General features: G+C 35.4%; 2 protein-coding genes and 1 non-coding gene across 5 annotated transcripts; 1 reads left to right on the forward strand and 2 right to left on the reverse strand.

Annotated features, from left to right (window-relative positions):
- Positions 1-1,566: 1,566 nt before the first annotated feature.
- Positions 1,567-8,581, reverse strand: LOC118059880 (beta-hexosaminidase 1). Its single transcript, XM_035072876.2, has 15 exons — positions 8,065-8,581; positions 7,814-7,897; positions 7,473-7,508; positions 6,807-6,918; positions 6,627-6,697; positions 6,320-6,450; positions 6,054-6,070; positions 5,768-5,816; positions 5,375-5,475; positions 4,969-5,028; positions 4,180-4,213; positions 3,114-3,212; positions 2,860-2,919; positions 2,515-2,765; positions 1,567-2,028 (listed from the first exon to the last, which is right to left on the reverse strand). Exons 1-15 carry the CDS (start codon positions 8,377-8,379, stop codon positions 1,853-1,855), a joined length of 1,596 nt encoding a protein of 531 aa, XP_034928767.1. The 5' UTR covers positions 8,380-8,581; the 3' UTR covers positions 1,567-1,852.
- A 2,212-nt stretch (positions 8,582-10,793) lies between these two features.
- Positions 10,794-10,865, forward strand: TRNAH-GUG (transfer RNA histidin (anticodon GUG)). The gene has a single exon. It is a non-coding gene; the product is annotated as a tRNA-His (tRNA).
- A 324-nt stretch (positions 10,866-11,189) lies between these two features.
- Positions 11,190-21,358, reverse strand: LOC118059881 (protein transport protein SEC24 A). 3 transcript variants are annotated; one of them, XM_035072879.2, is made up of 16 exons: positions 21,059-21,358; positions 19,964-20,075; positions 19,809-19,843; positions 18,109-19,237; positions 17,864-18,002; positions 16,856-17,046; positions 16,038-16,145; positions 15,734-15,937; positions 14,984-15,215; positions 14,059-14,208; positions 13,766-13,922; positions 13,309-13,436; positions 12,887-13,209; positions 12,616-12,804; positions 12,026-12,292; positions 11,190-11,751 (listed from the first exon to the last, which is right to left on the reverse strand). In XM_035072879.2, the coding sequence occupies exons 4-15, from the start codon at positions 19,180-19,182 to the stop codon at positions 12,059-12,061; spliced, it is 3,129 nt and encodes a 1,042-aa protein (XP_034928770.1). In that variant the 5' UTR covers positions 19,183-19,237; positions 19,809-19,843; positions 19,964-20,075; positions 21,059-21,358; the 3' UTR covers positions 11,190-11,751; positions 12,026-12,058. The 3 variants fall into 3 exon arrangements, with proteins under 3 accessions (XP_034928770.1, XP_034928769.1, XP_034928768.1); XM_035072878.2 differs by lacking the exon at positions 19,809-19,843; XM_035072877.2 differs by lacking the exons at positions 19,809-19,843; positions 19,964-20,075.
- Between the last annotated feature and the right edge of the window lie 1,826 nt (positions 21,359-23,184).

Below are 23,184 nucleotides of genomic sequence, written 5' to 3' on the forward strand. Positions count from 1 at the left end.
AGAAAAGCATTTAAATCAATTCACAACTAAACTATCAAGACTTTTCCTAAACGGGTCAAACGGGTCATGAAGATTCTTTTGGATGCTTTTACAAGAAATCTCTCATGTGTTTTTTAGTGTGTTTGAAATTATGGTATAAAATCTTTTTTTCGCACTATAGTATATTAAAATCATAAAAGAAAACTAAAAAAACATCAAGTTAATATTTTTTCAAGTAAAATATATTTTTAAAACGCTGTAAAATACAATTTTAAATACAAAAAACAAACAGTGTCGCGTTGAAAGCAAATTTACTAACCTCACAAGCTGTTACTTATCTGGGAGTGGTATGTTTATGGAGCTCTTTATACCTTCGCAGAGAGAGTAAGCAGAGGACCAAATACTTGAGCATATGCTGAGCTGCATTATTTCTATATACTGAAATGACTCGGGGATGTAAAACTGCTTTAAAAAGGCAGCACTGTCATAATTATTGACTAGAAAAGGACTCAAATCTTCGAACCAGATAATCGAATAAGAACCAGCTCACAAAGGGCCAATCAGAAGAGGAGTGCAGGGCCTCGGTGGAGAATTGGGAATAAAAGGAAACCAAACACACATGAAAAAAGGAAAATTTGGTAAATGAGATCAGCTTTACCAACTCATGAGCATATTTTGCCACTGCTGCGTGAAAACAACACCTGGTAAAATATGTGGAAGGAAGAGACTCATGGGTCACATCAGAGGAGAAAAATATCTCACTTATGGGGTTTCTCCTGAGATCATCATGTAACAAAATGGTAGGACCCGGTAGTCTTGTTTCAAGATCATGCAAGCAACTTTGGAAGTTCAATCATTTCCCCGTGCAGCAGGGAAGATGGCTGTTGAACATGGACAAGGATGAAAGCTAGAGACGTGCGGTTCGGTTTAGGCAATAGTGATGCTTCATGTTCATCACTTGTGGTTTAGCTGAATCAAGTTGTTCTCAAAGCTCTGTGCTTTGATTTCTAATCTAGGAGGAGATCCATAAACTTGGATTTTACTTCAGAACCTCACAGTTTTAGAGCCTTGGTCAACAAATGTAAGCAAGAATTTGATGTCGGTGGGTGGAAATCAAACTAAGAATTAATGACAAATTGAATGATAGAGATCGTTCCTTTTTGTAAGAAGAGCTGTAGCGACGAATCTTTCAATTTTCATGGAGAATTCGACCAGTTAGCTGAGAATTCGTTTGATCATGATATCTTTTTTTTCAAAGTTTCTCTTCATTTTTATTTTTCACTGACGAGGGCAAGGAAACTTGCAGTCGCTCAAACCTAGTTTCAGTTGCAAGTATCAGTGGGAATCGAGGGGGGGGGGGGAATTCCTTTCGTATGAAAAACTTGCTCCAAGACTACGCAAGAAATCAATTGTAAATGACATCGCGACCCACAATGCTTGCAGAGGGGATGGGCTGTCCCTGTAAAACGCCAACCAAATTCTAGGCAATATTTGCAGGAAAATCCATAATCATTGAAGATGAATATGAATAGAGGTCTGAGGAAGCTTATTCGCTTCAGATAGACATGCTCAGGAACAAATGGAATGTAAAAAAACTGCAGGAACTAGATCAAATTCATAAATCCAAATGGTAAACTACAACAACATGGCCACAGTATGATGGCTTGAACATGAGATTCGTTTCATCTCACAAACTTAAATGATTTGAACTTTTTCATGCAACCCATCAACATACAGCATCAAATTAACCCCTGTAACTTATTATGCAAACACTAGAAGAAACCAGACAGCTGAAATGATTGTGTTTTATGTACAAAAACTCGGAAATGCAGCTTCAAGACATGTGAAATTACCTAATCCGAGAAGAATATAATTATTGCTCATAGCATGACCCTGGACCACTTGGAGGTTGTCTCGCATAGTAGTTTGTGACAGGAGCAGCCTGAACTCCACGTCTATTCAATAGGCATCTGAAGTAATGCAAGCGAGGTAATGCAGTTAAGGTAATATTTCCTGAGGATATGGTCTCTCTGTTGCTCCACAAGCGCTCTACAGATAACAACACCACCGTGTAAGAGCACAAAACACGTATATAAGATATATTTCTGCAAAATTATAATTCAAATCCATGCAAAACCAAGTCGTTTCTCTCAGGACACAAATGTCATTACAGATCATCCTAAAAAAACACTGATCAAATCATTAACTCATGTCAAAAACTGCATATAGCCACAATGAAGTGATTCAATTGTCCAGAAACTTTAAATGATATCTGAAAGATCACTAATTTATTAAAACTCTGAAGTAGCCATCCATTAATGTGCTCTTAAGGGTGGGGAAAAGGCTTTTCAGTTGACAAATACGAACCTCCCATTCTTTCACATCGACAAGATGACATCTACTGTAAATTTTAAATGCAGGCTGGATTATCCGCATCTTAATTAGAAGCTCGTGAAAATATGTTGAAAAACTCCAAAATTAACTTCATTTTTTCGCAACCACTCTTAATGATGATGTATTTGACTGTAGGCATACCTGCTGCTGCTGCTGCCCGGGGCCATATTGTTTGCTGAACAACTGAGGTATCAGCTGTCTCGGACCACATGCAAACTTCTCCTCCAAGCACTAGCTCTTGCATAGAAGTATCATTTATTCCTTCAAGTGGCTCAGCTTTGTAAACTTCATACCAAGGGACATCTAGATGGTCCAGATACCAAAATCCCTGATTGCTGAAAATGCATCTGAAACCTTTTGCAACAGCCTTTGCACAAACCCCACCACCCAACCTGCAGCAGCAGAAAGAAAAGTTCATTATTGAAAGATCAATATTGTTATCCTGGAATGATACTAAAATGGAAGTATGTGGAAACAGAAACGCACCAGTTATGCACTATAGTCCTTGGATTAAGGTTTGATGCAAATGCATTGAATGTTTCTTCCCTGTGATAATAAAATAAAGATCTGTCAAATGTCTATAGAGCTAAAAATCTCTAATTTGAGGAACCAACAAAATGGATAGGAAGTCTATTTCAATAGGTCATCTTGTCACAATACGTCTGAGGACAGGAAAATCCAAGAGCAAAATCGATTTTGAATTGTTGGAATAATTTAATATGATGCAGATACAAACATACCAGTTGACCGGGGTCCAACCTTTTGAAATTGCTATTTCTTGAGCTCTCAATACAAAATATTGATATGCTTCCTTGGTTGTCATGTTGTGATCAAGAAGCCTACAGTTGGATTGATGAACATTTGATAACTTAGAAGCCAAATAATTTTCACACTTAATTAAGGGCAGGAAACATTCAATCAGATAACAGATAAATGGAGGCACGACCATATTATATATCTATATGAAAAATTACTGACAGGTGCCCTGCCTCAATACCTGGCAATTGGGTGATTCCAATATGTAAACATGACAATCATGATCTATTAAGATCACCCAGAAACTAAGTACGCATCGAAGCACATTTATAGGATACAGTTAAACATAAAATATTTAAAATGCTGAGCAGAACCAATCACTTTGTTTATTATTTTCATCTTTCATGTAAATCAGTTAAGATGGAGACCCTGCGACTTCAAGTTTCTGGAATAGATGGGTATCGAACACTGAAAAAAAAAAAAAAAAAACCCCAGACTTTGGAAACAAATATGCTATAAAGGCCTGTCAGGCATGATGCAACATGAAAACAAACCAACTTCCAGAACAAGCATTTTTGCCTTGTTTGAGAAACTTTTCATGTACAGTAGAGAACTAACAAGTAGAGAATGTCTAGGACTCACTGTATTGGACTTCAACTGATCGTTTACAATTCCCATCACCTTGTTTGTTTAAATTTTTGTACTTTTCATTTATTTCTAATGACAATGAGCCACAGAGACTGTATGACACTCCCCTAAAGTATAAGCTGTAGGCAAAATGCTGGAGAGACATCAGACTGCAAAAATGGAAAGTACAAATATTTTTGCCTACAAACTTCCTACACCAGAGATAAATGAAGTAATATGTGCTCACAGCAGAAATTTAACTAATAAGTTCGCATGAGAAGGTAAATTCTAAAGGTTTTCCTTCCATGTTCTTCAAGCTATACTCTAGCAAGATATTTATATGCTCAGTTTAGCAGGTTAGTTTGGAACTATACAGTCACATAAAAAGTGAAGAAGATAACGCAAATGAGTTCAAGAATGTACCATTGTTTCACATGCGATGTAGAGTTCCAGCAATCTGTCAGATATTGAACCATTTAGCATGAAAATTGAGACGTGCACACAATGTGAGCAGTTAGAAGCCAAATTTGGCATATTTCTAAAGCAAATATAAGCGATTTATATCGGTAATAAATGGGTTTTTGAAATTGAAGCTTATTGGTAATGAGCTGAATAATATCTTGTGCAGAACTCTCTCAAGCTCTGGCCAGTTTAGTCACTTCTTTATCAAAGTAGGAGAACTCTAACACTAAAAGTGAAAAATGAGAGTTTCAGACAAGTCAGTTATTATGCGATTTCCAATGACATTTGAGATTGCAAGTTTTCATTTGAATGTCACAGGAGGGGTTTCTATATCAAGATTATTATCTGATGTCAATTTAGTCACTTCATAGGGATAGCATATGAATAATATCTAATGGACTTTAGAGTTTTTTGTTCCATTTAAGTTTCAATTCCTCTTCTTTCCCCTCCCTCTGTAGCTTTCTTTTGTCCACTTCAGTATCAAGTGCCTAAGCATGACCAGATCAGTCACATACACAACCGCTTTGTTTCTATTAGAATTCCATAAAACTATGCGACCTAAAATGACACATCAGAAAGTCAGAAAAGGCTGTGCAATCTGCTTGCTGGTGAAGTAGCAACAAACACCTCTTGAAAACTGAAAGTCCTGTTGCTCTAGTTATGAAAGCTTTTTGCATGAGAGCTAGTTTTTTTAATCAATTAAATGGTTGCAAAATCTTAGCTTTCAATAAGAAAACCACTTGTACTGACCTGTGTTAACCTCATCACCGCCCAAGTGAAAGAGCCCAAAGGGGAAAATTTTTCTCAAGTCTGTAAGAAAGAAGCATGGGTCAACAATTAAAAGAGAAGGAATGCATGCTCAAACGATTAACTAACTTCATTTTCAACTAGCGTAAAACATTTTACTGGTTCAGCTCAAAGCCAAGAAAATCCAACAGAGATTACTATAACTGCCACGAACTGGATTGCTGAAAATATAACTGAGCTAAAACCCAGTTAATTTGCTTTATACAGAGTCTTCAAGCATAGATATCCATGTCCTGACTGTGTTCCTCAAATAAAAAAGGTGCTAAAGATTCATGTAAACATTAAAAATTGCAGGGATGCAAAAAGTGAACTTGATGACTAGCAAAGAAAGGAATAAAAGGAGCTTAACCTGTCATGATGCCAGAGATCACGTCAAAAGTAAAATTTTTTGAAACATCAAGTGGCTCTCTACAGGAAGGAGAAGGCCAAAGGTCAGGATATCCAGTTCCCCTACAAAAAAAGACCACAAGTTTAGAGTTTTAAAATGGAGAACTTGATAGAGCAAGAAAATACAACCAGTCAATTAAATTCTAAGGGAAATTGAAAGCTTAAGCATTTTCTTCATTCTCCTTTTACAAGGGATAATAAAAAAACACATCACTATATTAAAGATTAGTGTGATGAAAGAATCACATCCCTCATATTAAATATGATTAAGAAATGTTTGCCAAATCTGAGCTAAACCAAGAAAATTTCTTACAAGGAGAAAGTCAAAAACAAAATTTGATAAGAACTGCCTTACCATGATTCTGCATGCCCAGGAACGTCTATTTCAGCCATGACATTGATACCTGCCATAAACCATGCATATATAGTAAGAAAAACATACACAAAAGAAGCTACAGCTAAAAATTCTGAATTGGCCTATTGAGGAAATAATTGCGCTTTGTTTTTCCCGTCAAACTCACAGTGTCATGCTTTCTGGTAATTACATTCAATCACAAAAGAAAAAAAAAAATTGCTCATTTTGAAACGTGATCTAAAAATTTTCTCTCTAAAGTTTCAACAGATTAAATGACAAGACTCACCTCTCATTTTGGCAAAGCTTCATGTTATTCCATGGAAACACAAACAAAGAAAAAAAGGAATTACATGTTAGTCCAGGCAGATTGAGGAAGCATAACATTCAATAGACATGATAAAGACCCTGACATAGGCTGGGGAATTTAAAAGTCTAGTTTGCTTAAACCATTCATTCTATGGATTCCATTAAAGTTGAGTCCCTCACCATTTATATAAGCTATATGAAACTTACTTAAATAAGAAAGTTATTGAATGAGCAAAGGAATCTTACTCCACAATTTCATATGCATCTTCAACTGTGTATCGTTCCCATTTTGTATATGAACCTTTCCATAAATTTGGATAGGAAGGTACTTCTAAAGGAAATGACTCCTCATCTATAATGTGCCAATGGAGGACATTCTACTGAATGTAATATCCAATATCAGATAATGACAAAATAATAAAAGGAGAAAAGAATGGTAATGTAGAAGTGCATGCTTGAATGAATTCGAGTTGTGGAATACAAATGTAGAAGTGTGTGCCTGAATGAATTCCAGTTGTGGAATACAAAGCTCTCAAACAACAACATTACTTACAAGTTTAGCATATGACATTGATTCGATTATCTGCTTAATGACACCAATTGGTAGGTAGTGCCTTGATGTGTCTGCAAGAGTGTATTAAGAAGGGAACTAAGAAACATTTTAATAAAAAAATTATTTTAGGTAAAGAGTTTGCAAATTGCTATCTCTCTCAACAAAAGAAATGTGTCTCACCAAGCAAAAGCCCACGGTATGCAAATCTCGGTTTGTCTAGAATGTACCATGGGGCTCTGTATATTTGCACTGCTTTAGTTTCATAATCAAATGCACAAAGTTGGCTGAATGTCTGAAAGATTACAGCAAAGAAAGTGAAAGGGATGGTTATCATACACAACTCCAACCACTCATACACTCATCATTCTTTTCTAGCAGTTAGTTCAATATTTACACTCAATGAAATCACAAGCATGCAGCTTCATAGACTATCACAAATAGCCATGCAATAAAGATGAACTCATGATTGCAAAAATTCAACGCCGGATTTTTTTAGTAATGGCAAAGAGGTTTTCAGAGGTCAAGGTGAGCACAACAAGGGAGTAAAAGTAAACAGAGAATTTGGCCTATTTGTGGTGTTTATTCTTAATGACCATGCATTTACTCTGTGTGTGGATGAATTGAAGTAAAAAATGTAGCTAATCTTTACCTGCTTAAATTTGGATGCTCTCATGTTCCAAAACTAACCATTGGTTTTGAATTCAATGATTTGGATTAGAAGAAAAAAACAAAACAGTAAGAAATTCAGTTGTTATCATTTTTTATCATGCACTAAATCATGTTCATTCAATTTGAATTCAATAATTTAGATTTAACGAATCACTAGAACAAAGTAATCACACATACCTCCAACCCTCGTAATGCACCATACACAGTATTTGCCTGCAACAACAATAACAAGAATATCAACATCACTAGAACAAAGACATAACCATCCAGAAAATATGATCGTACATTAGTAACTTTACATTCAGTAATAAAGTAGCTGGACTTGAGAATTAATCCCCCTACCACATGTACACTACATTTGGTAGAAAAAAGTCATCTCCTTTCTTTTCATTACATTCTACCAAACTACAGTAAAACAAAACAGTGTCCTATTCTTCAGGAAACAATCGAAGAATTCATCTGGATCTCCAACGACTCACAAAAACAACTTCTCTGAAATCTCAAAATTGAAACTTTACCTCAATATACGCTTCCCCGATAATAGACTGCCCATTTCTCTTTTCCACAAGCAACAAATAACTCTCGTCCACTCCAAGTTGAAGCTGCAACAACCCCAAAAAAAAAAGACCCAAATTATCTATCAGTCCCCATTATGATGATGATCATCATCATAAAAAAGAGAGAAAATGTCAGTTTTATCACTCGATCTTTCATTTACCCAAAACCCATTTCCCAAACAGTCCCAGAAATCAAAAGGTCTCAAACTTACCTCCTCATTATCAGAAAGAACAACAATCTTCAAAACCCCAATATCAAAAACCAATCTTTTATTAACAGAGGAACTCTTAGTACTATGCTTGAATATAATCTTTTTATATCTACCAAACCCATCTTTAATAATACTCGAATCCCCTCCTTTTCCATCAAAAACTAGCGACAGTTCCGGGTCAACGGAGAGAGTGTTATTTCCAGAACTGAATTTCGCCGGCAAAGGCCACACATAGGTGAGATTGTCATCCAATTCAGCTGATGAATACAGCAGAAACGTACAGATTGTGAAGAGAAGCAGTAGATATGATTTCATGATAACTCACACGATCAATTGAGAGAGCAGATGAGGAGGAGGAGGAGGAGGAGGAGTGGACAAATGGAGTAGTAGGTGCGGAATGATGATGGGGTTTTCTTTCTTTCCACTGTGATTAGGTGAGCTCTTTTTTTGTTACTGAAAGATAAAAACAGTGCTCATGCTCCAACTTTTGTTACGGGAATGAGAAGACTTTTACGTAAAATTCATTATTGATATTTCATATTCAGTGATGAAGTCATGGTGACTTCAAGCTGTTGTGGATAATTCCTCTCTTCATACCGTTGAGTGGATCGATTGCAAGGGAGGCTGCTGATGTCATATACTTTGAGGGAAGAATACGGGTAAAAAATAAGTGATGGTATTTACTGTTTTTCTTTTTTTTCTAATTTCAAGATATTTCGGCTGAGGCGCTGGTCCCCATCCCCGAAAAAAATTCTTTGGCTAATTTTTAAAATATACTTGAGAGTTTGATTATTTGGAGCTCGGTTGTAATTATTTTTAAAATATTTTTTTTTGAATTATTTTTTTTAAAAAATTATTTTTAAGAATAAAATATTAAAACGATTCAAAATATACATAAAAAAAATAAACTTTTTAATTAATTTTTTTATTAATTTTAAAATTATAGATTAACCTGCATTTTCAAATTGACTTGAATTTGAGATTTGATTATCTCGTTTATTTGCTAGTATGAAATTTTGAGTGTTTGAAATTGTAGTAGTGATGATTGTTTAAAATATTTTTTTATTTATAAATATATTAAAATAAAAAAATTTTTATTTTTAATTTAGAATATTAAAATAATATAAAAATATAAAAATATACACTTAAAAAAAAAAAAATTTAGAAATTTAGTTTACAAAACGTTATCAAGTACTCCCTTAATTTTAGTGGCGAAAACAGGGCTGGTGGCCCCTCGGTTCTTGAAAATAATAATAATTATAATATGCACCCATAAAATTAGTAAAATTTAAAATTTAAGGTTAGAAATAGTTAAATTTAAACTTTTCATCCCCTATACTTTTTTTTTTTTTTTTTGTATTTTTTACCTAAAAATAATTCCTGGCCGATGATATTACCACATTGAAATGCTAACCAGCAGCAACATTTGTAGAGTTGCAAAGCAGTGTTGTTTTTGCGGTGTATTTTTAAAAAATTAAAAAATTTTTATTTTCTTTAAGTTTTTTTATTTTTTATCTTTTTATATGCTATATCAAAAAATAAAAAATAAATTATTTTAATATATTTTTAAATACAAAAATTTTTATAAATCAATCGTTATCATAATATCAAACACCACCAGAATATATTATTGGATTATCTTGTTTCATCTAATATTTTCCGAACAAAATAAAAATAAATTTTATATGATTAAAAATTCATAACTATATATAAAATTTAAAATATCATATCAAAATATTAATATTAATATTTTATTTTGATCATTCAAATTCTAGAATTAATTAAAAATAGGTCCATAGAGTCTATAATTAAAATCTGAAAATAGTTAAAAAATATATATAAGAAACTATCAAATTATATTAAACCAGATCCATGTGTGTGAGAGAGAGACTCTTTGTTATGGTTTTATATTATTTTTACTATTTAAATTTTTTTTCTCATGTATATATTTTTAATTTACATGAGTACTACATATAACTAAAACTAAAATAATAATAACAAATTATTAAATTTGATCTTAGCTGTTATTTTTTTTTATAGGGGACTCTTGGTTATTTTCTTTTATTATCTTTGATTCCCCATAATGAATATTTGATTCTTATTATTTTCTTAATAATGAATATTTTACTGATTGAAACAGTAATTAACAAAAATCTGCCCAAGTTATTTACAGTGAAAACCAGCTGGTGAAAGACGATGGTCAATGCTCTTGAATAAAACATAAAATTTAAACACTATTCTCATTGCTTTTCTCTCATTATGTTTCTGCAAAACAGCCCTGCACCTTATGAACCTGCCAAAAAAGCATCTACTTATTGCCTCTTGTATATCTATAGACATATATATTACATATAAAGAAAGAAAGAACGTCTTAACCATCGAGTAAATCCCACAAAGGGGAAACAGATAGCTTCAGTTGGGACAACCTTGCATGGTACTGAGTTGACAGCAGAAACGAATCATATGATCATGCTGGTTGATCTTTTCTCTGCAATTATCAGAACGAGGGATGGCAACGGGACAGGACAATGCTGGATCTTGATCTTGATCTTGATCTTGCACGTTTCAAGCAATATGTATGGCAGAGAATAGTTGCGTGTTGAGAGTCCGGCAGTGGTTTTTGGCTTCTTGCAATTTGCAGGTAGGAAAAAACTAGGCGAACACTCAAAAAAAGAAAAACAGAATTAATATTATACTAAAATATAATTATGAGAGAAAGTAGACATCTAGTGGCTGTAGTTTAGTGGTAAGAATTCCACGTTGTGGCCGTGGAGACCTGGGCTCGAATCCCAGCAGCCACACTTAAATACATTTTTCCTTTTTTTCTCACACTAATATACAATATTTTTTTTCTCGTCTGCTACAGCTAAAAAGTTATATAGGAAGAGAATTTACCAGTCCACGTGCATGCTCCTCGTTTGCTTTGTAAATTAAAAGAAAATTTATTTATTTACCTCCCGGCAAGGAGCAGCAGTGAACAAGATTTTGGGCAGGAAATAAACTTTACAGCTTGATGGGCTTCTCGAAACCTGAATCAAGTCCTGTTGTTAGTACATTCACCAGCCTCTTTCAGAAACTGTAAATTGCATTTGTTAAATGTATCAATAAACAGATAATCATCAGAATAACAGTAAAAAGCATTGCCTTCCAATAACGAAAACATAACATTATTCCAAAGCTCCAGAGAAGATGCCACTGCAGTTCGTTAAGCAAACATAAAACATCTCTCTGAATAAATAAATGCCTAATGGACATTCAAAAATTTTAGTGCATAAAAGACTCGGGATACAACACAAATATAACAATTACTGATGATAATTACTGTCATCAAATACAAAATATATTTATATTTTGTATATAAATATATATATACAAAACTGGTTTGCTTTTCAACATGAAAACTGCAGCGCCAAAACAATATCTGAAGTAAATCTCCCTTAATTATCGAATCTTGTTAAGGACCAACCAAATGGTAGCTTCAAAGTCCATCTAGGCGATCAGTCCAACTCAACCATCCACAATATCGACGGGAAGCTATGGTCTAGTGCTGATTATTTATGCTTTTTTTAACCAAACATGTCTTCACTCTACAGGTGCGGGGCAGGCAAGCCATCAAAAAAAGAAAACCTGCATGATGAAAGATGTCGAGTTTTTGCGGGAATGACAGCCGTCAAATTTAGAAAACCCCTGGACACAAGAAATTCAAGATCTCAAAAAAAAAAAAAGGGTGGGGGGGTGAAACATAACATATACAAGTACTTCCACTAAGCAGAACGATCACTCTGGAAAAAAGTATCTGAAGCACCACGCAACTGCATAATTCAAAAAGCCTTTTCTTTTGCCATATTGAACATGAGCACACATATGCAGCCACTATTCTCATGTATGTCCTAAATGAGAACTGCTGTGTATGCGTGGGTGGGTAAATTATGTTCAAATAATTTCAAAGAATTGAACTTACGATGAAACAGCACAAAACAACACTGGCTTCCATTTATGCATTTTGCTGGACTTGCCGATGTATTTGCGCCATCCAGTCACTATAACCACTGGCACCCCCAATCTGGTCCTCCACAAGATTTGTGAGAAGAAGGTAACCTTCTCTGGGCTGTTCACCTTGTCTTACAAGATTGCAAAGCTGATAATATGAAGGATCGCTATCTCTTAATTTCTTAAGTAGCCCCATTAGCTTTCTTGACATCTCAGTATCATGCTTACCGAGAGCAACCTGGTTAGCACAGAGCATAAAAGGACCAATTACAGTCTCAAAATGAAGCAGCTAGCAAATGAAAGGTCAACTATAGAACAGTTAAAAAATTAATCTACAAACTAAACTGCGGCTTAGTGTCCACACGCTAAATTTGGCAGACATTTTTGGATCTGCACACACACATTGAAGCTCAATTAAAACAAGGTCATGTTAGACCCTCGAACCAATGTTGAAGATCAACAACATCCTCTTTACACAGAATGGTAAATAATGCAAGCTCGGAATGATTGTGAAAAAAGGGCATGACGTAACTTAAACTAAGATAGAGACAGTGCACACACCTTGGAAAACTCAACAGCAGCATCTTGTCCAAGTAAATTCATTGCTACATCAGGTGAAAACATTCTACCAAACCATACAACAAAGCGAAAACCGTCATCATGTACATAAAGGCCTCTGGGGTCTAAGCTCTCGGCGGTCAATGGTAACCGTTTCATGATGTTTTTGAATTCATCAGCTTGTGCAGATGGCTGCATAAATTAGATGGGAGATCAACCATTAGTGCAATGCAGAAATATCATTGATACTGCAGAATACATGAAGTACTTTTACCTTCAAAAGATATTCATCTACTCGTATCAAGCTAGGGTACAAAAGCTTCAACATTGTTTTTACAGGTAATGCCATCATAGTGAATCCTGCTGCACAGCGATCATCAAGTTGAACATCAGCATACCCTCCTCGAAGAGCCACTGATTTACAAAGTGCCAATCCATACAAAGGCAAAAACTTCAGAGGTTCTGGATATATCATCCTGCCTCCCAAGCGATGTTGCATGGCATAGAGATTTCGGTATTCTCTAAGAGCTTTCACAATCCTCAACTGTACAGAGCTTCGTGCATCTTCCAGCTTGTGGGACAATGATTTCTCGATTGCTGCAAATTAATTAACTTTGTTAGAAGAATCATAATGCCTCCCTTATCCCAATATCTAAAATCAGAGTCATCAATGAAATATGTCCAGTTCAAACTCACCTAGCCTGGCAAACAAAGACACAATAGCACCATTATCAGCCTGGCGATACATCTCCCCCAAATCTGCAACTACAGGCACTGCTGCTGTGTGTATTCTGATACGCCTCTCTCCACATGAAGCAGTGTATCTTTAGACAGTTAAGAGAACTTCCATAAACCTGTTCTTTCATACTCAGTAACCTTAATGTACCATATTTGACTACAAGGAAAATTATATCTAATATCTCTTTTCTCAATATTTTGACCACCTTGGATGAATCAACAAACAGCTGAGAGAGAGGGAGGGAGGGAGGGGGAAAGAGAGAATTGACTCTTGGGTGATAAAACATGTGGTCAAATTAGGAAATGACCTATGTATAACAAAATATACTATTGGAGTTCACAGCTATAAAAAACAGAACTGCACTACATGTGTAGATGCAAAATTAGCTTTAAATAATTCTGCTCAAAAGGATACAGCAAAACAACTTGGAAATATACTGTTTTACTTGTAAGTAATGTCTCTTCAAGTGATAACTGTGCCCCATATGCTTTGTCACAATCAACAGCTGGAAGTGCTAATAAATCAGTGGACCTTAGCATGAAGTTTCCATGGTAAGATGTAAACCGAATACCTGCAAGCATAGAGCAATAGAAGATGGTGGGGGATCAACTTCCTATCCATCGACAAAACCAAACAACAAAAAAGGACAATTGTTTGTACCTGCTCTAAAATATAGAAGGTTGTAGAAGAAACGTGAAAGGACAAACCTTTTCCACATCTTATGCGCATGACAGCTTCCCAGGCAGTTTCTCTTGTAAGATCTCTAGCCAACTCATGTCTCAACTTCTCTCCATGAGTGGCTGATTGGAAGCTTGGATAGTAATATATCTGCCCTCCGGAGTATTTGGCTAGAGCTCCTGTAACGGGAGATGAAATTAATTTATAACAATTGTTAATATTTAGTCAACATTGTAAAACTGTTGAAAGCATCATTTAAGAACAAATGACCAAGATTACAGATCTGAAGAGTCACTTTAAAAATAATTAAAATATGTTTCATTACATAAGCACTAGACACTCACAGCATAGCTATGCACAGGCATAAGGCGTATAAAAAAATAAGGAAAAAACGAGACCCTCTGTATAACAAGTGCCAACCTAACTAAACAACCCATATATGCACCACGCTGACTCTTCAGCTAAATAGCATAGAAACCAGAAGGTATGGAATTAGAGAACTGTGCTAACACCAACAGTGCAGAATGCCATAAATGAATTCATCAATCTCTGTTCGCCAGAAGAGATAAAGCTCAAATTCATTAGGCAAAAATTCTAAAACCGCCATAAATGAATTCATCAATCTCTGTTCGCCAGAAGAGATAAAGCTCAAATTCATTAGGCAAAAATTCTAAAACCACATCTCATGCTCGAATATAACTCCAGAGAAGATTGTGTGTGTTGAATTTTTTTTTTTTAAAAAAAAAAAAAAACATCAGTTCTCTTGCTATAAATAAAAAAACCAACAGTAAACATTTTTAAAAAAGAAATTGATTGATTAGAAAAATCTAAGAGATGCAAAAGAAGTTTTGTTGGCCCCATCAAAGTAAATCATAGAAACAAGCAAGATTTATTTTCTTTTCATTTCATTTTTTTCTTTGGCTGATAACAAGCAATCTAAGATAAATATTGTACCTAAGGAGGCTATATCAGTGTATTTATCACTGAAGGCGTACACATTAACTCCTATCTGGTACTTGGTGCATTCGGCAGCCATGTTTTTATAGAATGGATCTTCTGGAATTCTTAAAGCATGCTCTTTTTCAGTTCCATAAACACGAAGATCATCTCCACGCAACTTCAAACGGCCAACACCAAGAGATGGAATCGTGTTCTGAAATATCAGCAATTTCCCACCAAGCTGGCTCTGCAGAGAAAGACGGAGGCATTAATGAAAAATGAATAGATGACCAAAATACTTCAGTTGAGAAAGGAACAGCAAGCAGCAGTTACATTCCCAGCAACAGCAAACTAAGTGAGATCCTAATAAATATCTTATGAAGGTGACCAAAAGGAGGGTAAGCACAAATGTCCACTCAAAAACCTAGTTTAAGAATCAAGGCTGACACATATTAGAGTTTTAATGAAAGTTGGTTTCTAAAATGAAAATATTTTCATCCCTGCAAAAAACCACTACATTATCTCTCCATTAATTGAACAGGAAAGAAACAAATAATATCATAAGGCCCAAAGATCATAACTGCTGTCAAGTTTGGTCAGCTCAAATCATTGGTGAACCCCATTACCCTCATCATCAACTTGTTTTCTGCCACTTTTTCAAGCAATTTCTTGCCCAATAGGAACTTGAACAGCGTGTTTGAATATTAAACACCAAACCAACATATATATAAATTAAGTTATGAACCGTGAGAATAAATAACACACCATAACCATGAAAGTTGCTTTTACAGCCGGGCCAAGAGCAGACTCCACATTCACATTGTCCTGAAACATGGAGGGTAAGCTATCAAGAAAAGCTTCCACCACAGATCTTGACTCGGACAAGTTAACAAGGAGATCATCAGGCAAGGGAACAAATATGTCATCAAGATCTGAGACCACCATCATCTGAGGCTGTGTTAATGATGACTGCACCAAAAAATCTCACAGACATCAGCTAATTGTTAGTGGAAAGAAGAATAAAAAATCTCAATCGCATAAGCTTTCATCTGATCACACAGCGGCTAACCTTCATGTTGTAAAAATGTATTGTGCTGTCAAAGGTGATGAACCCAACCTGCGTTCTGGGATAGCCTGGTAACTCATCCAAGCAGGACTTAATAGTTTGGGCCACAACCTGCATAGGGACATTAAGGTGAATGTACGTTTTAAATTAAAGCCAGGCAAGCATACACACAAACACAGCCCAATGGTAGCCCTAGTTCTCAGGTCAGGCCTCCCTCAAAATTACCCCGAAAAGAAAGGGTGAAAAGCCAAATGTATATTTTGAATACATCAATTAGAAGAATCAATAGAAAATGGCCAATACTTATCAGTCATGCTATGAATCACTGCTTTTTAAATAGGATTCTTGCAAGCCTTACTTTCACTTTTTTATACTCTTATCATTTCTCTGACAAAAACCATATCTAACTCATTCCCCATTATCATGGGCCACATATCTAAAACATTCCCCACAATTCTGACCCAAGACTTTATGAATCATATCTAAGAGAGCATGCATGAAACCACTTGAAGTGGCCACACTACACAAATTCTAGAATCCACAAAGAGGATGTAGCAGTGATCTGGTGGCTGACCAATAAATGGACTGCATAAGACTCCTCATATGCATGCATGTCATAAATGAGACAGAACAGCATCCAAATTTATTGTTTGAATTTAAGAATCGGCTGGTACAGACACAAATTTAGTCCTCTGAGGAAAGAAGCCATGGGGCATTATCTGAGAGAACTGACTTCAATAACAACACTTCTAACTTCAAGTATTAAAATGTCAATCAGAAAGAAATATAGATGTATTAGGGCATTAGCTGCAAGAACTTACCTCAATCATACCACTTCTAACTGCAGATACTGAAACGTCAATGAGAAAGAAATATAATGGTGGCATTGGAGGCCGCACCATATACTCAGTCGGAGCAACAAACTCCACACTACCCTTTGTAAGCTCGGGTCTCTGGTCCAAATCAATTCTCTTGCCAGTGGCATCTAGCTGAGCAAAATAGTTTCCAGGAACTGAATATGAGAGTTAAACCATGTCAGCAACTACATTAGCAAAAATAAATAAATGAAGAAGATAGAAAGAAAACATGTGCAGCCATATATCAAAATTGAAAAGAAAGTGTCTCATGCTCAGAAAGGGGGGAATAAATTTTTAAAAAAAAAATCACAAAAAGGAAGAAAAAAAACAGTTGTGAAATAGGCATTAGCCAGTGCATTTTTTTCATTTTCTGCAATTACAGCCAGTCTCCAAAGGCCAAGAAAATAAACATCAAGGAGAGAGTGGCTAAGCCATAGTTAAGAGTTCCATATACAGAAGAATTGATGCATTATGCACGCTGGCTAGCACAGTTTTTCAATTCCTAGTCTTAGAATTCATGGCATTTTACTTGCATGTATTGTACTACTCCCAGTAAAGGACCACCTAAACAACATTAAAAAACAAGCAGTTGGGTGAGGTAAGCCCAACAGTAAGCTGGAAAGCTAAAAACCCCAGGATACAAGATCAGCAATGATTATACCAAATGAACCAAAAAAAAAACATAGTTTTCCTTTCACATTACAAATAAGCAGCTGAGTTGTACAAATTTTGAAACTGGTCATTCAAACAGCACATGTAGAATTCATTGCCCACAATTTATTGTCATATTCCTTGCAAAGGTGTTCTAGAAGACTAAAATCTTAAAGCATATAGATAGTATCCACATTTAGCCATCGGCAAAATCTAACAAGATACGCATGGACAAAGATTGCAAACAGATTCTCTCTATGAGGCCCCTAACAATACCATAAATATCATATCAGTTTCCTTTAGAACGTACTTGAGATTTACCTTCATTAAGCAGAGCACAGATGTTGCAACACCACTTTCTTCCAGAATCGGTAAATGTCACATGGGGATTTACATATGTACGACATCTTCTACAACGAATAATGCCAGTTGAGACAAAATTAATTACTGGTACCTCCTCCTGAATGAAGGAACAACAACAAACAAGTCAGATTAAAGGATATCAGACAAGTAGTAAACAAAGCATGTCCAGATTGTCAGTTGAATTCAATTTCACAGACACTAACCCCATCAGGAGCTTCTGCAAGCGGGCAAATAACTGCTCCAAGAGGAAAATGCCACCTTGAAAGCAAAGATTGTGAACCTGGTACAGCAGAGGTGGTAAGCCGAAGATATCTAGGATTGCAATTCATGGAGTACGCATCTCCCAATGAATTTGGCTCCACATCACCATCCAATGGCCTTGGCAATGCTTTTGGATCAAGCCCTGAATCAATTGATCCAGGAACAGATCCAATAGAGAGTGAGCTGAAGTCTTCTGCCAGCCCTTGGATGCCACCTATAGGTGGTGCAGAGCCTGGATGTTGGATTTGATCCCTGGAATGCAATCCAAAGGGGGTGCCTACTGGTGGAGGTTGAGTAAAACCTCCTTGCTGAGAAAGAAAGGGGGGAGGTGGTGTTGGTGTGGGTGCTGCATAACTTCCCTGTTGAGCTTGAAAGGGGGCCATTGGAGAAGCTTGTGAAATTGCATTTGCCTGCTTTACATATCCTGGAAAGGATGGCTGCAAAGTGGCCCTAGCAGCGGAATAAGATGAGTCCATACGTGGGAAAGATGGCTGAAAATTCATCCTGGATGCAAAAGACGATGAATCCGATGACAATTGAGGAACATTCAAACTTGATGGAGGAGATCCCATTGGCACTACAGGTACTTGTGGCTGTGGATGAAGGGAAGCTGGAGATGGTAATTGACCTGCAGGAGGCTGAAATGGTGGTTGACCAATGGGTGGAGCTTGGGTAGGTGGAGCTTGATGAACAGAGGAAAATTGTGGTGTTGGATAACGCTGGAAGGGGGTTCTGCTGGTGGGTGGGACATATGCTGTTGGTGAAGAAGCCACGGAAGGATCATTAAACCTAGCTGGGGGGTTGTTAGGCCTGAACCCAGAAGCTTGTGATCCAGCCACAGGCCCAGATAACATAGAAAGCATAGTGTTTTGGGGAGGTTGAGCATGGGGTCTAAAGCCCGAGGCCTCTGATCCCATCACTGGGCCAGATGCTGAAAATGGTGTAACTGTAGGAGGAGCAGCAGCAAATGGTGAACCAGACACAGGATTTGGACGGCCAGGATTTTTAGTCCCCATGATTTTCAACAAAATAACTTTATCTGCCCAGGATGATATGTTTCCATAGTTAAACCTGCCAAAACAAGTAGTCGAAGGTTGTGATAATCAAACAGAATCACAAAAGGCAGCACAGCTAAAATAGAAGTACATCGCACTTTAGAAATGTTGAAGAACAAGCAATGCAGTTGATGAAATTGCGATGCATCAATCAAAGTCAGACAAAACCGGAAGACCAAACATCTATGCTGTGCAGCACAAGAGGCCATGCAAAGAGTTGTTTGAAATACTGTAACCACTGCATATGGGAACAACTGCAAGTGACAAATTTTGGACTAATAATTTTGCAAAGAATTGATTGATCCAATTTTCAAATTTATAGAGATGGTTGTGAGATTTGCCTTATTTTATAAAATATAGAGAGAATTAATTAGACTTCCTTCTTTGTGTTTGAGTAATTCAGACAGTTAAAAGTATGATGCTTTCTTCAGTGAGCGATTCCTTAAGTCTATTGACGTGAAGCTAGCAATGCTTAATGTTCGTTGATTCATAGTTTACAAGTTTAGATCTGCATTTCAAATCCTGAATCCCCGAACCCCTTGAATCCTACAACCCTAAACCTAAAATAGATCATCTAAAGACTTTACCTACGCTGTTCAGCATAAAAAAGGGCACAGCAATCCTGCATAATATGAAATAAACACACTGCCATTAACACGACCAAACTGAAGCATGATGAAGAAGCCAAAAAAAAAATTATCCTATGGAACAACAATTACTTCGACAAGCAGAAAGTTTTTACTTTTTTACTGACTGTCAAATTCCACTCCACCCAAATACTCCAAATGCCACTTCTCAATATGATATTATGGTCCGTCACATCCCCGACTGAATAAATGCATAATCAACGAATCCTGCACCATGATTAGGGATAATGACCACTCTCAGGAAAGATTAAAAGAAAAAACTATCCACATGTCCCAGAAATCAAACAATGTAGCAAGAAACAACTCAATTTAATGTATTAGATTCAAACAGCTTTTAAAGTATGAGCTCTTTATTTTCCTAGTCCCCCACCAACCAAGTTTATGTTAAATATCATAATTGTGCATTCTTGTTGCTTCCATCTCTTTACTGTAATTGTTTTTCCTCCTCTCTTTTACTAGATAAATGAAAAATGTTTGGGTTATCAAGAGTTCATACTAACATAACATGTTCTTTCCTTTTCCTAATGATTTCTTAGTAACATGGCATACTTCAACATACATCACGTGATGGGATACTCAATAGTGACTAATTAAATCAAGATATCCAGAGGTAAGATAGTAAAAAAATTTCTTTCTGACAAGGATCACGTTTCCATTAGCTACACCTTCAAGTTGGACCAGATTCTTGCAATGGAAGTCATAAATTTTGTAACTCGTGATTATGCATCAAACCTACGATCTCAAAAGCCACATTCCCATCGCCCACTTGGTTAATAATTAAAAAATAAATAAACACAAGGATAAGTTCTTGCAGATGAACACTCACGCCCTAATATTTGCTCAAGCTTCGTAATTCAGACCTCAACTACATAATATCAAAAGATAATTAATGAGCCCAACTACATTAAGATACCGATAAACATATGCAATAGAAAGTTCTGCAAGAATTACATATCCTTCCTCGATTAAAAAAAACAGCACAATTCACAAATCAGAGCAAGAATTGCACGTTTCTATTTGTAATTCAATTCAAGATCACGACAATACACACTTGAGACAACAAAAAAAAAAACTAATAAATTGCTATTAACGGTCAATTACTTCACATCTTTCAAAAGACCCAATAGCAACAACCTTTTCCAGTTCCACTAGAAACTTCAAAATTAAGTGACGGCAATAGAGATCCTTACCGAAAAATTCAAGCTTTCGATCGCAATGGAGGACAGTTATCTCGATCAAGCAGGATTCAAGCACCAAATCCGCGATGCTGGAGAGAGAGAGAGAGAGATAGCTTGGGTCGAGAGATTGTGAGAAGGAACTCTGGATAGATCCAGCAAAAAAAAGGGAGAGGAGAGGGAAGAGAAGCGCAGAGAAAACAAGAAGGAATTTCGAATTAAGAGAGAGGGGGGGGTAAAAACACAACTCATGCGAGAGTGTGCATCAGCGATGGGAGACTGATTTGGATTTCCGAACCCGAATCGGGTTTCCAAATTTTTTCCCCGAAAAACAAAGTTTTTTATCAAACCTGCAATTTAGTCCCTCACCTATTTACTAATACTCAAATCGATTCTAAAACTAGAATTTCTTTCAGTTTATTTCTCAAAGTATCAACATTCCTCGATTGAGTCACCCCGTACGTATTCGTTGACGGCTTAATTGTGCCAGAACCGCGATATATTATTTAATAAATTTGTAAATAGACCCGATTGAGGTGAGCCCAGGATTCGTTTTTGCTTTGTGAAATTTGTGAGTGCTATTTAATACATTTTTTAACAGGAAAAAAAAAAAAAAAGAGGGAGGTTCGGGATTTCATTAAAAATATTTTTTATACAATACATCAAAATAATTTAAAAATATCAAAAAAAATATTAATTTAAATTAAAAAATATTAATTTTTTTTAAACATATTTTTAAAAACATAAAAATAAACATATCTTAATTCTCTGGTCCGATGAAAACATAAAAAAAGAGACATAGTCGGGTCAGCCTACATCGAAGGATGGTTACAGTTTTTTTGAGCGAATCAGGCCTGCGAAATTTGGGCTGTGGACTGCACTCGAAGGAGCATGCGCTCGAGTCATCGAAGGGCAAATACTGAATGATAACGAGTACCAGCCCAAAACAGGCTCTATCAAAGAAAAGTCCAATTCACACTCGACAATGAACTAGAAAGTCTAGAGCATATCTATGCCAGCTAATCTCACTTCACATCACTTATTATTTTAAAAATCATGTTCACCTGTTCAGTACTTTTATCTGTTTTCATCTTTTCTTGTTCGAAACTGTGCTGAATATTGATTTTTAAAATATTTTTTATTTAAAAATATATTAAAATAATATTTATTTATTTATTTATTACATTAATATATTAAAAAAATTTAAAACACCTAGAAAATTAATATAGAGCTAAAACAAATTGAAAAGTGTGGTCTGTTTCAGCAAAGATCTTTAGAGATAGGCATGATAAATAAAATTTGTAAAATAATATATCTTGAAAATCGTTTTAAGAAGTAGCACCGCTTAGAAAGTCATAGATCATGAGCCCGTTTGGCTCTGTGGCTGTGGCTGTATTTTAATTAAAACACAGTTTGTAGCTGTTTGGTAATGAAAAAAAATAATTTATTGTACATGGATCCCACGCAAATTTTTGCGTCAAAAACACAGTAAATGAAAAGCAAAAAATTCATGCTTTTAACGCACGTGAAACTTTAAAAAATAATGCAGTGCAAGTGAATTGCACTGTTCACGTGAACAATGCAATTCACTTGCACTGTTCATCCAGTTTTTTTTTATTATTATTTTTTATGCAGTGTGTTAATTTTATTAATTTTTTTTTTTAAATAAATTAGTTTAGAATGAATTAAATTCATTCGCATTGTAATGTGAATAATATTTTTTTTCTCGAAAAAGTAGTATAGAGTGAATTAAATTCACTTACACTATAATATCAATTTTATATCTAATAATATTTTATCTAATTTTATTACACACTTAAAATATTATGAAAACTGCAATTCTTATCGGATGAATTTTGTACATGATGAAATTATATATAGTTTAATAGAATAATAAAAAATATTTTATATAAAGTATTATTTATTCCATAATGTAACAGGAGTAATTAAATCTACAATATTTAAATTTAAAACCATCAATATTAATATATATTTCTTAAAATTATTTTACAACCTCAATTTTAAAAACATTCTTAACCAAACACATTAAACTATTTTTTATTCAACATCAATTTCAACCACAATTTTAACCATACACCTATTTTTTTCAAACCAACCTCAATTAAAAGTAATTTTTATAA

This window comes from Populus alba, chromosome 10 (genome assembly GCF_005239225.2).
Source record: "Populus alba chromosome 10, ASM523922v2, whole genome shotgun sequence".
NCBI classification, from domain to species: Eukaryota; Viridiplantae; Streptophyta; class Magnoliopsida; order Malpighiales; family Salicaceae; genus Populus; species Populus alba.